A 16,470-nucleotide genomic window follows, 5' to 3' on the forward strand; every position below is an offset into this window, starting at 1 on the left:
GTGTCTCTGTGACTGTGGATCTGCAGTTTCAGCACACACACATTTGCAAAATTACACAAGGGGCCAGTGAACAGGCAATCCTGTTAGAGCGATCTGCTTTCTGTGCACCTCAGCACTTTTTCTCGGAGAACAGAAGAGGACCGATGAGTTACGGAATGCCCTGAATTCTTCCGTATGCTTCCTTCCCGGCATACTGAACAGCTACATATGGACTGACGGTGACATACGGACGGAATATACAGCTACATGTGCACTATTGATTTGTGTTAGGAACGGCTAAATGACATTGATGCAATGTTGCTACAACATGCAGAGCTCAGCAACTTTTTATTCGATCCTTTAACTCATTTTATGAAATGCAGCTTTCCCGTATATTAAGACATTTGCATGATTATGCAATTCTCACTGAAGACGAGTTCATCTAGACCCCAAGCGTATATAAACTTAGTCATATGTTTTATTAATAACAATAAGAAATATTTCTTAAACACCTAATCCGCATATTAGAATGATTTCTGAAGGATCATGTGACACTGCAGACTGGAGTGATGATGCTGAAAATTCAGCTTTGCGTCACAGGAATGAATTACATTTTAAAATATATTAAAATAGAATTTTTATTATAATATTATTTTAGAAAATTACTGTTTTTATTTATTATTATTATTTTTTAAATCAAATAAATATAGCCTTGGGGAGATTGCTTTCAAACACATAAGAAATTTGACTGACAAACTTGAAAACGTGAATACTTTTCAAATTTATGTGAATTTATGCATTCACTAATTTTGCACTTTCCCATGAACTAAAATTAGGCATTTTGCCATTTAATGGAATATTAATGAATATGAGATATTGACTATTAAATTAAAGGATATTTGTATATTACAATATGAGAAAGTGCAAATGAGATTTGAGCACTACAACAGAAGGTTAAATTTAAGCTTACGTTTCTTTCTGTTTCTCACACAAATCTATCATACGTCTTCCGAAGATTTAGAATTTAGTGCACAAGACATCTGGACCAGCGTGAACTTTCTTCATAATTTCATAAAGAAAAAAATCACATGAGTTTGGAACAACATGAGAGCAAGTAAATGATGAAAGAGTTTTCATTTTGTGTGAACTACTCCTTTAACAAGACGTCGGCATCTCCCTCCCCTCTGAAAGTCTCTGAGTCTATTTACAAACTGGGACAATCTTCTGCTCGAGTTGATGGGAGATGTATTTTTAATACCTCTGATGCCAAGAATAATTCTGCCAGGGTATGAGTAGTGTGTTTGCTTGTGCATCTGTCTGTGTGTGTGTGTGTGTGTGTTTGATGAGTCTTACTTGCTGGATTTGATTTTGATGTCTTTCCTCTTGCGGAGCTGGCTGCCATCTTTGTACCAGTTGAAGGATGGGCTCGGGTTGCCCACAGCTTCACACTTGAGTGTCAACTTTTTACCTTCCAGGAGCCACTGAGAATCCATGGGCTTCACCTTCGGAGCTGATGCTACATATGGAGAAACCAGACAAAGAGATTTTTCTCTCTTTAATACCTCAGTTGTTTCTCATAGACAGCAATGAGCAATGCTTTCGCTTTGATTTGCACTGATTTAAATAAAAACAACAGAATATATAACATATAAAACATATTTGCTTGTTATTTTGGCGTGTTTGTTATATCCCCATTCATTTTACATTTTGTACACTCTGCATGTCAACAATCACCCTATTTGTTTTTCTTTTTATTTATCCTAAGGAATTTATCTGAGACAAAAAAATGAAACATAACTGGAGCAAATTATGAGCAATACAGATTCCTTGGGGTGGAGGTGAGATTGACTGAGATATAAAGAGAGATTATTGGAAAAAGAAAAGAAGAGGGACAGATGGAGGGAGGGATGGATTTAGTCAGAAAAGGGGAGACAGAAGAAGGCATGACGGCTGAAAATGCAAGGAAACATGTTGAGAGACAGACGCAGACGAGAGGATGAAAAGAAACAAATAGTAGAGTGGGAAAGAGGAAAGCAGTGAGAAAGGAAAGAGCATGTGAGAGATTAATGGGGCTCATCTTCCTGAAGTTTACCTCAGTAAAGTAATCCATCTAGCAATGAGAAACAAGCCCAATATTGTGAACTATGAGCAGTAATAAAAATACAGTACATTTAGTGCAGTTCACACACACACACACACACACACACACACACACACACAATAATAATGCTGCTACAGAGAGGTTGTGTTATTTTACACCTCAAGCTTCATGTGCAGACCCTGAGAAACAAAAAGGACACCAAAATGCAAAGAAAAAATATGAAAAATATATTAGAAATAACAAACATAAAGCCTATTTTTTAACCTTTTACATTTTCCTCTCAAATTTCCATTACTGTAATGCACTTGAATGTTTTACTTTTTTGAAATTCTTATTGTTCTCAAAAGTGATTCTCAACACTCTCACTACTAAACACACACACACACACACACACACACACACACACACATCTATACTTGGATGCACAAAATGAAAAAAAAAATCTTAATTGTCCTAAAATTTGTTTTTGTTGAAAACTGTCTTTATTTCTTTATGCAAAATATGTTTTAATATTTCCTTCCTCTGATTTTGAGGTGAAATTCCAAAAATCAAATAATAAAATTTCTGTAAGCGAAATCCTCATGAAACAAAGAACTTCAGGTACAGACTTGGACTGAACACAACATGTTATTGCCGTTTGTTCACTGTTTAACTGAGTGTGGCTCCATCTGTGGTTTTCTCCTTCTTCTCTCTCTTCAGAGCAATACTTCATTCTGTCACATCCAGTGAAATCACACCTTCTCGTCTCCAGATGCTTCTGACACACACACACACACACACACACACTCTCTCTCTCTCTCTCTCTCTCCAAATATTTTATACACTATTTACACCGCTTGACTAAAACACACATACAGTCCTCATACAATTAATGCACACGTACAGAAGCGCGCACACACACACACACACACACGCACACACACACACTTTCACTTCTTATCACATGCTTGCACGTTGTAATTCTGCTCACGTGGACTCAGGAACACAAAAGGAAACCTTTACATGTCCAAGAGAGACTCGCAGCTGAATGCTCAGTTAACAGAAACCCCAGAACTGCCACTCACAAACCGCTCAGTGAAAAACCTCATTCTGAGCCCATCCAATCAGCTTCACTCATCAATACCAGCCAATGTGCTGCCTCGGCAACTCAGGCGACACTTTACCATGAATCTACCACCACTTCAGATCACTTCATTTGACCAGAGAGTGAATCCACTGTTGGGAATATGATAATACAGAAAGACATATACATTCTAGGGATGTGGGTCATTTTTTCAATATTACTGTAAAACATCTTAACATGGAGAGACAACTTTAATAGATTGATTTTCCAGAAAAAACGTAACCACTGGGACTCTGTTGCAGTGTTGTTATTGTTAAAGAAAACTATTAAAAAACATTTTCTGTAATTGAAGTAAAGTTTAAATATATATTAGATGAAAAACTTTGCTAAATTATCTTAGAAAACTAAAATTAGAAATGGTGCCTTGTCAACTAACTGAAATAAATGTTTAAGTACTAAAATCACTAAAAATTAAATAAATAATACAAAATAATAAATAACATTTTGTTTGAGTATCCCAATATGCCACAATAAGTACTTTACATTGCAAGAAATGCTTTAATTTAAACAATATATAACACATGCTGCTTTTAATCGATGCACATTATTTCAAATAAAAGGTGTCCTTGAAATCTTTCATCAAAATTAAAACTTGCTCTGCCTCTGAAACTATGTTTGTTTTTGGATGACATCATCAAGTCCACTTATTTTTCAACCTCCTGCCATACAAAGACATTTTTCACGGTTGAGTCCATATGGATAAAATCAAGTCCCTACATTTTTTTTTCCCTGAATACCCTGTTTCCATCACATTACATAGAAAAAATCCTTGATTTTATGTTAACTTTGAAGAAAATCTGCAGAAAGGGTCTGGTTATCTATCTTTTTTGGGAGGGGGGCATTTGCCACTTTTTATTGAAAGGACAGAAAAAATAAACCCCAACCAGACTCAAACTTGTCAGAGCATGTGCACTATCCATTAAACCCCATCTACTACAGTTACATTGAGTTTCTTTTGTATAAATCACTAAACTATCAGCGACACAAAGTTGAAGTATTGGGGACAGGTGTCCAAAGGACGAAAGAATAAGAGGCGTTTCATGTTCCCCATCGAGTTGATTTCTGCTTGATCAGTAAATCCAAGTATAAACACACAGGCACAAACGCACACACCGATAATAGTGACAGCTCACTTGAAAGATGTCTTTTCTTCTCTCTGCCCAACGCTCCTTCCACTTGCTTTGATAGTCCTGGAAGTCTTTTATTAGAAATAGTATTTCCGTCCCTGTTTCCTCTCTGTCTTCCTTCTTCCACAGAAACAAGGCCTATGAGATGAAACTGACTGTCGGTCTATAATACAAGATCAGACCGGTTTCTACAAATAGTAAGGGGAAAGAGCTGTCTCTCCCTTTCAAAACTAGTTTAACTTCTTATTAAGCATGTGAACAAATAATCAAGATTGGGGGATCCAGATGTTAATCTGAAAACATCATGCACAGTTAACATTTATAAAACTGCAACATGTACATTACTGTTAAAAATTATAGGGTTGGTAAGTTTTTCTAATGAAAGAAGTCTCTTATGCTCACCAAGGCTGCATTTATTTGATCAAAAATACAGTAATATTCTGAAATAATATTATTATTTAAAAGAACAGTTTTCTGTTAATATATTTTAAAATGTAATTTATTTCTGTGATGCAATGCTGAATTTTCCAGTCTTCAGTATCACACGATCCTTCAGAAATCATTCTATGATGATTTGCTTTCAAGAAACATTTCTATTATTATCAATGTTGAACGTTTTTTCAGGATTGTTTGATTAATATAGAGTTAAAAAGAAAAACATTTATTTCAAATAGAAATCATTTATAACAATGTAAAATATTTTACTGTCACTTTTAATCAATTTAACGAATCCTTAAAAAGCATTAATGTCTTTAAAAAAAATATTGACCTAAAACTTTTGAACAGTTATATATTTAAATTGCAATGCATTTTTTTAATTTGATACCCATCAAGATTAAGTGAATCAGAGAGATTCCAACACCCTACTAAAGAAAAGACTGTTAGCAGTCAATCAGTCAATACTGTATATCAATATTTTCAACTACCAGTCTGGAATATTTGATAACATACTTGTTGTCATGCATCTCAACTTTTCCTTTAGTTGAAAATCAAACATTGGTAATAGTGGTAGAAAACGGCTGGCACAAGGTTAATGTAAGAGTCTCTGACATCACCCAAGACAGAAGTGTGTGTGTGTGTGTGTGTGTGTGTGTGTGTGTGTGTGTAAAGCTGCACAAGGTTGCAGTTGTGCATGAATGCTTTTGCTCAAATCAGCCTTTTCTGATGGAGTTTTATCACCAACCACCCCTCTCTTTCTCCTTCAAGGTTCAAATGTACAGCTGTCCAGCAGAGCACACACACATCCTGTCACACACACACACACATTATAAAGCAGAAAACTGTGAAAATAAGCTGAATGAAGCCCAGACGCTCATACAACACGGCACAGAGAAACATTAACTCTCATTAACACCTGCATGCAAGAGCATTTGTCATGAGCTTCACACACACAAGAACGGACAACTAACCGACTCATTCTAAGCTATTGCTGGTAACCGTCACGTAAACGCATCTCTCTTCCAGACGGCCCTCAGCTGGAATGAAACCAGAAAAGACATTTCAGATTTTTATTAAAAACAAACCCATGGAGGCGAAGCAGTAACTGTTAAACTTGTCCAGCGGTGGAGAGGAAATCTGAATCTGAAAACAAATCTGATGTTGCCGTATGAAACAAAATGTGATATAAAACACAGCACTATCTGCAGGGATGCTCGATAGAAAGCCAACAGTTACAGATAAATAAATCCTTTGTCATAGGGACAAAAATAAATAAACTTTTAAAGAAATAAAGCAAAATACAGTTTCTGGTTGGAGAAATATTTATGGACGAAATGTCCCACAATTGCCAGATGTGGCAACAAAAAAAAGAAGAGAAGTATAAAACACTGAAATTTGATTAGATGAACCAAATCTGATGTTGCAATATGAAATGCAATGCGATAAGACAAACTGCTCTGTCCATGATCTGGAGAAAGAAGTATTTTGATGTCTACATCAACATTTGACCTGTCCATAAGAGAAGAAAACAACACGCATCCATGAAAAAGAATAAAGTTCTATCTATTGTTTCTCCAAGATGACAATGAGACTCTTGCTTCTTAGGTTTTTCTCCAGAAAACAGATGCTAGTTATGGAACAAATCTCAACAATGTCTCATATTTAGCTCAAATTTGTCAAAAGACACCAATCAAAGCTCAGATATCTCAATTTGAATGCAAATGTTTCTTATCACATTCATCCCTTTATAACTCCATGCTCTTGACATCGCTCTCAAAAAACTTGATTCTGATTGGTCAAACACAGTCAGAGGTCAAATATTTCTGAAAATTGACTGCTGTCCAGGACAACACTGTATAATTGTCGGCTCATCCTACTCTGTCTCCATATGGCAAGTAAACAAGTAAACTGATACAATAATTTGCGTTCAAATCAATATTTGATGCCTTTTTACTTGACTAATACTAATGTTACAAAAGATTTCTATTTCAAATAAATGCTGTTCTTTTGAACTTCTTATTAATCAAAAATGTATCATGGTTTCCACAAATATATGAAGCAGCACAATTGTTTTTAACATTGATAAGAAATGTTTCTTGAGCAGCAAATCAGCATATTAGAATGATTTCTGAAGGATCATGTGACACTGAAGACTGGAGTAATGATGCTGAAAATTCAGCATTGCATCACAGGAACAAATTAAATTTTATAATACATCCAAAAAAGTAAATGGTTATTTTAAATTGTAATAATATTTCACAGTTTTTACTGCATTTTTAATCAAATAAATGTAGCCTTGGTGAGCAAAAGAGTCTTCTTTCAAAACCTTTAAAAAAAAATCGTACCAACCCCAAACTTTTAAACATTACTGTATATAAAACATAACTTAATTAATCCAAGTTGCAAGAAAAAATAAAGATGTAACTTTTTCCTAGGAACAAATCTTAACAGTGCAAAATGCCAGAATGTGACAGTGAATGCAGAGCTTGTGATAGAAAGTTTCCATAATTCGCTGGAAACAAGGTCAAATTTAGACGGCTTGCAGTTTTCACGTCAGCTTCACGCCAGAGCTCAGATATCACACGTCTTTACTCTTTCCTTCACACACACAAATACACGCCGCTCATTCTCCACAGCTTGATAACAGTACTTGCACAGCGCCAAAACAAATTTTTTTTATTTCTGTCATGTTTTCCTGTAAAAAAATCTAAAGACTCTTAAAACCAGATAAATTGACTCAAGAAGCAAAACTGCGCAAAATAATAAGACTTTCAGAGAATAAATCTTGAATAAAGTGTATTTGTCTTACCCACTGCCATCTTTGTCTTATTTCAAGAATAAATCTAACTAAATTTATGCTTAAAAAAACAAGTATTAAATTGCTTCTCAAGTTTAGATATGTTTACTGTAAATCAAAACAGAACTTACTGATTAATAAAATGATTTTCTGCAGTGCACATTACATCTCACCCCTCTTTTTTCCCTCCTGTGGTCCATCTTTCCTTCTCTTATCACTCTTTCTCCTTTGCTGCTCTCTCTCTCTCATCCTCCTGCAGTTGCTGTAGCTGATCTCCCTCATGCTGAGACAGGATTATGAAAAGTAAGCTATGAAGACGGGACGTGTGTGTGTGTGTGTGTGTGTGTGTGTGTGTATGTGTGTGTGTTTCCACACTATAACTGTGTAGGACAGTCCCACCCCTCATCACACTCAGCAGGGATACACCTACTGATGGGTGGGGAATGTTGGGAGATTGTTGGAAAGAAGAGAAACAAATTACAAGCTCACAAGAGAGGACCGAGTACTGAGAGACAAACAGAGAAAGAGTGAGAAACAAAAGAACCAAGCTGCAGAGAGAAAATATGATAAGCAGACAAGGGAACATGGATGAGAAGAGATAATTAGAGGGTCCATTAGATGTATCTGTGCCTCAAGGGAAAGGAGCAGCCGAAACGCCCTGTAGATGAATCTGGATCAGAGTCGAAACAAAATAACACACGAAATTGGGCTGGTAAAGCTCACCGGTTCAATAATTTAAGCTGATAAGCAGGTTGCGGGTTTAAGCCACTTAAAGTGTTTATAACCTTAACTAACTAACAATTGTTGGTGTGTACTAGTTATATTGGTTCAAACTTGCAGAAAGAAATATGAACAGAGAACCTTGTACCAGCTTTAGGTGGTTAAAATGTGTTTCGGGTTAAATACAGTAAAAACTTGTGACAAAATGGGACGAATGTACAGCACCATGAAGAAACATTTAAACCATTTTTAAAGTTATTTCTTAAAACGTCTAAATGACATAAAATCAAAAAGAGCCATAATGTGCACTACTGTTCAAAAGCTTTGGGTAAGATTTTTTAAAAGAGAAATCTATACTTTTATTGAGCAAGGCTGCATTTAATTGATCAAAAGTAAATGTAAAGACATTTATTATGCTACAAAAAAAAATTATATTTAAAAAAAATTTTTTAATAATAAGAAATTCCAGCTTTGGGTCACAGCAATAAATTAAATTTTAAAAATATATTAAAATAGAAACATTAAATTGTAATAATATTACTGTTTTTACTGTATTTTTGAGAAAAGGCAGCCTTGGTGAGCATAAGAGACTTCTTTCAAAAGCATTTAAAAATCTTACTGACCCCAAACCTTTAAACAATAGTACCTCATTATAAGCAGGGGTTTTCAAACCTGTCCTGGAGGCCTCCCGGCTCTGCACATTTTCTATGTCTTCCAACTATTGGAACTATTCAACTCATCAGCTCATTAGTAGAGACTGCAAAACCAGAATTGGGTGTGTCTGATAAGGGAGACAAAATGTGCTGTGCTGGAGGGGCCTCCAGGACAGGTTTGAAAACCCCTGCTCTAAAGCATTTTTTAAAAGGTTGTTTGCACATGACGTCATTGCTGTGGCGTGAAATGCAGCTGGAGGCAGGGCTGATTTTTCTATATAGGAATCACTAGCAGAAACTCCAAATGCCTATGTTTTGCGTTGTTTATGGAGGCTCCAATCGGTCAAACCGAGAAACCACAAGGAGCTTTTATCGTGTACAAAAATGTTGTTCATAAGGGGGAAAAAGGCAAGAAATTGACTGAAAAACGCATAGCTTGCGTCTACGGTCAGGAGGAGCCGAGTCAGATAATGCTTGTGTGTGCAAATGGTTAATATAAGATATAATAATATTAAAATATTAATAAAGAAATGTATAAATAGATACAGGGCTGCCAACTCTCATGCATTCAGCATGAGACAGTCAGAATTCACTCAATGCTAAACGCTACACGTAGACACGATGTAAATAAGATATTCAACCCCAAACTCTGCAGGACACCGGCCCTCCAGGACCGAGTTTGGGCACCCCTGATTTAAACCCTATGCTGCATTTAACCCATAGACTTCCATTACTGCGTTACTGTGGAATCACTTTTCTTTGTTATCATTAGAGTTTAAGTTGTATTTGACTCAAAATGTTCCTTTAATTGGGTTTCATTTAGACCAGCTTTGGACCAGTTAATTACAATGAATAACCAATTTCGATCAGCTACCAATGCAACTGGATTTACCAGCAGGGATCAACCATTAAAAGAGCTCTGTAAATCCTCACATAATTCATAGTATGGGCGTTGGAGTATCTGGCAGTACATCTAATCCTAACAGGCACTCAGGCAGAGCAGAAGGACAGGCGGGTGAGCAGTGCTGCGTTAACCTAGAGAGTGTGCAAGGTCACCCTCATACATCTGTTAAAAAAGCGGCCTATCCTTGGTAACCCTTAAACGACCTTGCAGAGACACATCTGTGATCTCATCTCCACTGCAGTCCTCATTACATTATGCAATTTAGCTATCAATTTCCATTAGTGTCTCATTGCCTCTCTTCCACAAAAGATGCAAACTACTGGTGGGAGTAGTAAACTAGCTGTCCAAAAAAAGTAAACTAGTGAGCTTATCTAGATATTTTCTTTAACGTTAACATCCAGCAAATGCGCGTAAAATGGGATGAATTTCAAGATACAAATTTTACATGAGGGGTTAAGTGTCCTGACTGTGCGTTACTTTAAAGGGGTCATATGATGCTTTTTTAAAGATCATTATTTTGTGTATTTGGTGTAACAGAATATGCTGACATGCTTTAATGTTCAAAAAACACATTATTTTTCAAATACTGTACATTATTGTAAGTCCTCTATGCCCCGCCTCTCTCAAACGCTTCGTTTTCTACAAAGCCCCCTCCTTGTAGACATGATGTAAATAAGCTATTATATGTGCAGTTTAGAGAGCTTCACTGATTATAACGGAACATTGTGAGATTGCGATAAATTGTGATAAAAATCACTTTTTAGTGATTATATGGAAGCGCTATTTGCTCGCTTTCTAGGCTATAATCAATTCAGAATTTGAATTGAAAGTTTTGTTTTATGTGCTGCTAACAGGACCAACGGCCACATACCCTGTACATGCAGCAAAGTTTCAGGAGTGACATATATCCCGCATCCAATTTCAAAATAGCTTGTTTGCAATCAGGGTTAGTTACTTAGCCTATATCCACCACCTCGATGGCAGGCAAGTATTTCAATTTAGATGAAAAATGGCTCCTCTTCATAACATTAGGATCATGTCCAACATATGTTGTGATTTTCTGTTTATACCTTTCTCTTGTACTAGTGTCTAAACCAGTACAGTGTGGACTTTCCTCCATCTCATCCATTCTGCTTTTCACGTCCTGCATCCATCTGAATTTCGCGCGTCATCAGAATCGTGTGATTTCAAACAAGCTGTTGTTGAAAACTCCTTACATTGAAGTTACACATAAGTTAATCCACCTAAAACAGTAGTCACTTTAAACAAACAATTTACACAACTTTAAAGACTAAATCAACATTTTCTGCAGACCTTTTCATTTAAACCAGGGGTGCCCAAACTCGGTCCTGGAGGGCCGGTGTGTAACAGAATATGTTGACATGCTTTAATGTTCAAAAAACACATTATTTTTCAAATACTGTACATTATTGTAGGTCCTCTATGCCCCGCCTCTCTCAAACGCTTCGTTTTCTACAAAGTCCCTCCTTCTGACAAGCGCAGTCTGCTCTGATTGGCCAGCTGACCCAGTGCATTGTGATTGGCCGAACACCGCAAGCACTCGTCGGAAATGTAACGCCCCTTACCATAATCGCGAGCTTCATCTTTCAAAATAAATGTAAAGACAGAGCCCGAAAGGGGAACAGAGTCGCGTGACAGACACAGTGATGAAGCTGGTATGTGTTTGCAGTACACAAGCCACGGTTAAGACAGCTGTCTCCACTGTGATGTGACCCTGTCTCTCTTTCTCTCTCTCTCTCTCTCTCGCTCGCACACACACACACACGATGCGCAAAACTCCGCATTTTAACAGTCAATAGCAAATACTTAAACTAATAACTAAACAGTAGCTGATTCAGAAGCGCCAGATTGTCATAGCAAAGTCAGAATTACCTCCTCTCCTAGGTTCACGAAACGGTCGTCCATAAAATGCATTGCTGTTCTGTTGTAAGTAATTTTAAAGATTCCTAAATGCATCTACTTCTGGTAGGCCAAATAAAGTGCTTTTGCTTTCGCACTGAAACACACAGCGTCTCCCTGACATGCTGCTTCAACATTAACTGCGGTTACTGAAACCACGCCTTCTTTCTTTGCTTGCACATTTGGGCCGCATTATGCTAATATTTCCACATAGTGAGGTAGATATGTGGGGGCGTGTTAGAACGAGCCGTTTTAGGGGGGCGTGGCAGAGTCTTAACTTTGATAAAGAATATCTCTTTGGTTTTGAGACTTTAGTCTTTGCAACTTCAGGGATCTTATCTATACACAATCAGCTTGTAACACTCCAAAGAGAAAGGAAAACTTGAAATCGCATCATATGACCCCTTTAAAGTAACAGCAACTTTTGGACCTGTCTCTAAATTTATCCCTAAAAATCCACAATCGCAGTCAAAACAGGAATGAGGTCAAACACAATAAACAGTTCAAACTACGACAGAGTTCAGGGCTGAGGCAAAAAGAGTAATCCAGATAAACAGGCAGAATATCAAGAACCAGGAAAACAAGACACGAGAGAACCAGGATAAAAGGCTTAGAACTGCAGCTGAGACGCATAGAAACCTTCACAAAAGTGACTGAAAACACCAGGCTTATATAGGCAGAGGTAATGAGCAACAGGTGAAAACAATCAGGCATGATGAGTCTGGGCAATGGGTTATAGGAAATGCAGTCCAGGATAGAGTGGCAAAGGTATGGAATGGAGTGTCCTCTGGTGGCTATCAAGGGCACTCCAGCTGGTGATCGTGACACATTGACCATTGCATCACACCTCACACAGTAAATATTGCTATTTTAAGACAATTCGTCAAGTTAAAAATAGTTAAAGGGGTCATATGATGCGATTTCAAGTTTTCCTTTTGCAAATTTTGCATAAATCAAGCTACAAGACCGAGAAGTATTACATTAACTAGTATTACATTAAGCATTTGCGATTATTCAGACTGTTTTTCATTTTAGAGATCTGAGAAGCACACAGTGATGTAGCAGCCAAGTGTGATCTGTTTACATATTTGATACAGTGAGTTGTTTAGATTTCCATTCTTTCTATCACCGGAATAGTTTCTGTCTCCTGAGATCCTCTTTCTCTTTGCCTCCTTCAATCTAGGAAGAAAAGACCTGGGCCATACTGACACTAATACTTTGGATGAAGTGAAACTCACCCAAGTGTGCATGCAAGTGCACACACACACACACACGGATGCTTACACACATACACAACTGACGTACAGACTTGTTCTCTCAGAGGAAACAGAAAGAGCGGGTGAACAGTGAGCTTGATACACAGCCTTTCTGTCAACTGCATTTATGAAAGAATTACAGCAGCCACAGAGAGAAAATAAAGAGAAAACAAGAGAACAACAAAGTAGAATTAGATTTTCACATTTTCTGAAGAAAATGGGTGCTTGTTAGATGGTCTCCTACTGGTCAAGACCCAATCTCCAATTCATTAAGACCTCTATTGTCAAATATTATTACAGTTTAAAATAGTTTTCTTTTTGAATAAAATGTAATTTATTCCTGTGATGCAAAGCTGAATTTTCAGCATCATTAATCCAGACTTCAGTGTCACATGATTCTTCAGAAATCATTCTAATATGCTGATTTGATGCTCAAAAAGATTTATTATTATTATCAATGTTGAAAACAGTTGTGCAGTTTCATATTTTGTGGAAACTGTCAGACATTCTTTTCAGGACTCTTTGACAAATAGACAGATCAAAAGCAACAGCTTTTATTTAAAACAGAAATCTTGAGTAACATTATCAATATCACTTTTGATCAGTCGATCTTTCTGAACCCAAAACATTTGAATGGTACTGCGTGTACAGTAGTAATAGTAATTTAAGTAAGGAATAATTGACAATGGTCTGTTGAATTATTAGAATATAATGATAATAATAATATTTTCTAATAATTCAATGGACCGGAGTCAATTATTCCGCTTATACTACGTTTACCACACCTCAAACATTGTTCAGATGTTGTATTTCAAGAAATTTGTAAGGTTTTTGTCCTTAAAACGCTCTTGTGAGCAGGATTAATTTCTTAAGCATCTCATCCCATGCCTCCAAAACATCATTTTGGAGCTAGTAACAGAGGCTTGAGCTGTTGATAGCAGACTAAAACAGTTATTAATTAATTTATTAGACAGAGAGAGAGAGATTAGGTGTGTTTGAATAACCAGAGTCTGTGTATCTCTGAACAGTGTTCGGCAACAGCGTTTCTACTAATCGCGAAACTGTAAGTTCATCTGCTTCAAGAACAGCACCGTTATAACATCGCTAGTGAGAAATGTCATGTAGCTTTTAAGCTGCTAAACTATTTTACTGATAAAAATAGTCAGAGCAGCACTGATAACACGTTTCTGTGTGAGTGAGTGCCTGTACTGTATGGGTGTGCATTTGTAAAGGAGAGAGTGTGGGAGAAAGAGAGTATGTGCTTTCCGTATACAATAAAACGTAATTTTGAGGCAAAAACATGGAAATCATTTGTCGTTTTTATCTTGTTGTTTACTATATTTATTTACTTGGTTAGTGTTGTTGTGGGTTTTGGTTCTTTCGCTGTTGTAGGCTGTAAAGGACCTTTGAAATAACTGAAATCATTTGGCGTGATATGGACATGAAATGCGGTCAAGACCTGCCTGGAACTACTTTTGCCGTGCGTTTCCATGAAAATAATTGCACACCTTAGAACGTTCGTCAGCCAATCAGATTCAAGCATTCAACAGCCCCGTAGTATAATCAATAAATATAAATGTAATATTAAAATAATAATAATAATTTACTAGGAAAGAGTAAAGCTCTCCAAACTTAAAGTCTTAAAGGGAATGTTCACCCAAAAATCAAACACAAATACATAGAATACAAAAGAAGATATTTTTAAAAAATATCTGTTTTTTGTACAAGTCAGTGGGGTCCAATATTGTTACTCTCAAAGAAGAAAGAAAGTGATTTTTTTTTGGAACATCATGAGGGTGAATAAATGATGAATTGACATTTTTGGGTGAACCATCTCTTTAATATGTGCCTTTAAATACACACATTTACCTTATTAAGGTAATAATTAATCATTTTAATAATAACTTATTTTAATAAAGCAATACCACAGACTTATATTGTGTACATAAATCTAATTATTTTTTATCATTTTAGAATGAATTATTTATATAATACTGTAATTTATATAAAGCTAATGTAAATACCACTGACTTGGCCAAACCAATAAAAGAACAGCTTTCACATTGAAAAAAAAGAAAAGAAAAGAAAAGAAAAGAAAAGAAAAGGAAAGGAAAGGAAAGGAAAGGAAAGGAAAGGAAAGGAAAGAAAAAATAATAACTTCAAATTGAGGATATTTTTTAAGATATTTTTAGTTCATTTCTGGGGACAAAGTTTGGCCCATCGCTATACTGTCTGACTGGCATTTTATCTTAGTGGTTCACTTCCAGTCCCTCATACACACATAAGGTGGACATATGGGCATACGTGACTTGGTTGCAGTGTGTGCCAGCTCTCTGTGACACTTGTGTGTGTGAGAGAGAGACAGACTGTCACACAGAGAACAGACCAGAATGAATGTGCACAATGATACTGACAGCCAAAAGAGGGCATGTCTCTCTCTCCCTCACTCTTTCCATCTGTTTGTGTCAGAGCGAATCTGTAGCTATCTGTTCCTCCAAACACAAAAAGCACTAGATGTTAAATCCTGCAAGAAAGGGTTAAAACGTAGTGGAGGTTGAATTTCTTCAGCTGAGCATGCACAATTAAAACGGTTTCTATGTCTAAATTACTGATCATTGTTTGGCACGAGTTTATGATACAGAAGACACGGTTGAGATGTCCACAAACCTCCGACAGACTCTGATTCACACCAGCAGATAGTTCACTTTAAGACCAAAGGTACTGTTAAATGCATATACAATACACGTCCGACAGATTGGATATGACAGCAGAGGAAGCCCACAGCGAAATAGATACAGACAGCATTAAGACATGAGAAACCACAGACTGCTTTTATGTGTCAGAGGGAGAGAGAGGCTGGCCTAATAAGTTGGCTTAATAACATTCCACCAAACAGAGAGAACATACTGGAAAATAAAAATCATTGCCCATGCTCCCAAAGAATATCACATATAAGCAAAAATACTAAGAAATTGTTATTGTCACACTAAAAGACAAATTTCTTATTTTATTATTGATATGATGTAATTATAATTAGGGCTGTCAGTTTAACGCATTAACTTAATTAATTAGTTATGAAAAAATAACGTGATTAAAATATTTTAATCCTGAATATCATGCGTTTAAATGTGATTTTATACAACAGTTCAGTAAATAAGAAGTTGATGTTGTGTTATATTTTAATAATTTTAAATTTGCAAAGAATATATTACCTTTAAAGCCATAGCAGAATTGTGCGTCTTCGAGCAACACAGCTGTGTTTAGTTTCTGAATGAATCCGCGTTTTGAACGAATCGTGTGAATCAATGATTCAAAGACCCATTCATAAAGAGAGCCGTTTACTTCATTCCTGAATGAATCAGCCGTTTGAAGGACTCGAATGAAGACATTTACCGCCACCTGCTGGCAGATTTAGTTTCTTATTTAGAGTATCATTTAATTATTATTATTAT

The 16,470-nt window shown here is 36.3% G+C and overlaps 1 protein-coding gene across 1 annotated transcript in view; it reads right to left on the reverse strand.

Annotated features, from left to right (window-relative positions):
- The window catches only part of LOC107718490 (pro-neuregulin-2, membrane-bound isoform-like), an 84,562-nt gene that overhangs the window by 46,474 nt on the left and 21,618 nt on the right, over positions 1 to 16,470 (reverse strand). Inside the window, exon 2 of the mRNA XM_016525583.1 lies at positions 1,333 to 1,495. Within this exon, the coding sequence (XP_016381069.1) occupies positions 1,333 to 1,495 (163 nt within the window). The remainder of the gene's footprint in view (positions 1 to 1,332; positions 1,496 to 16,470) is intronic.

This window comes from Sinocyclocheilus rhinocerous, unplaced genomic scaffold (genome assembly GCF_001515625.1).
Source record: "Sinocyclocheilus rhinocerous isolate Xijiao unplaced genomic scaffold, SAMN03320098_v1.1 scaffold2378, whole genome shotgun sequence".
Lineage (NCBI taxonomy): Eukaryota > Metazoa > Chordata > Actinopteri > Cypriniformes > Cyprinidae > Sinocyclocheilus > Sinocyclocheilus rhinocerous.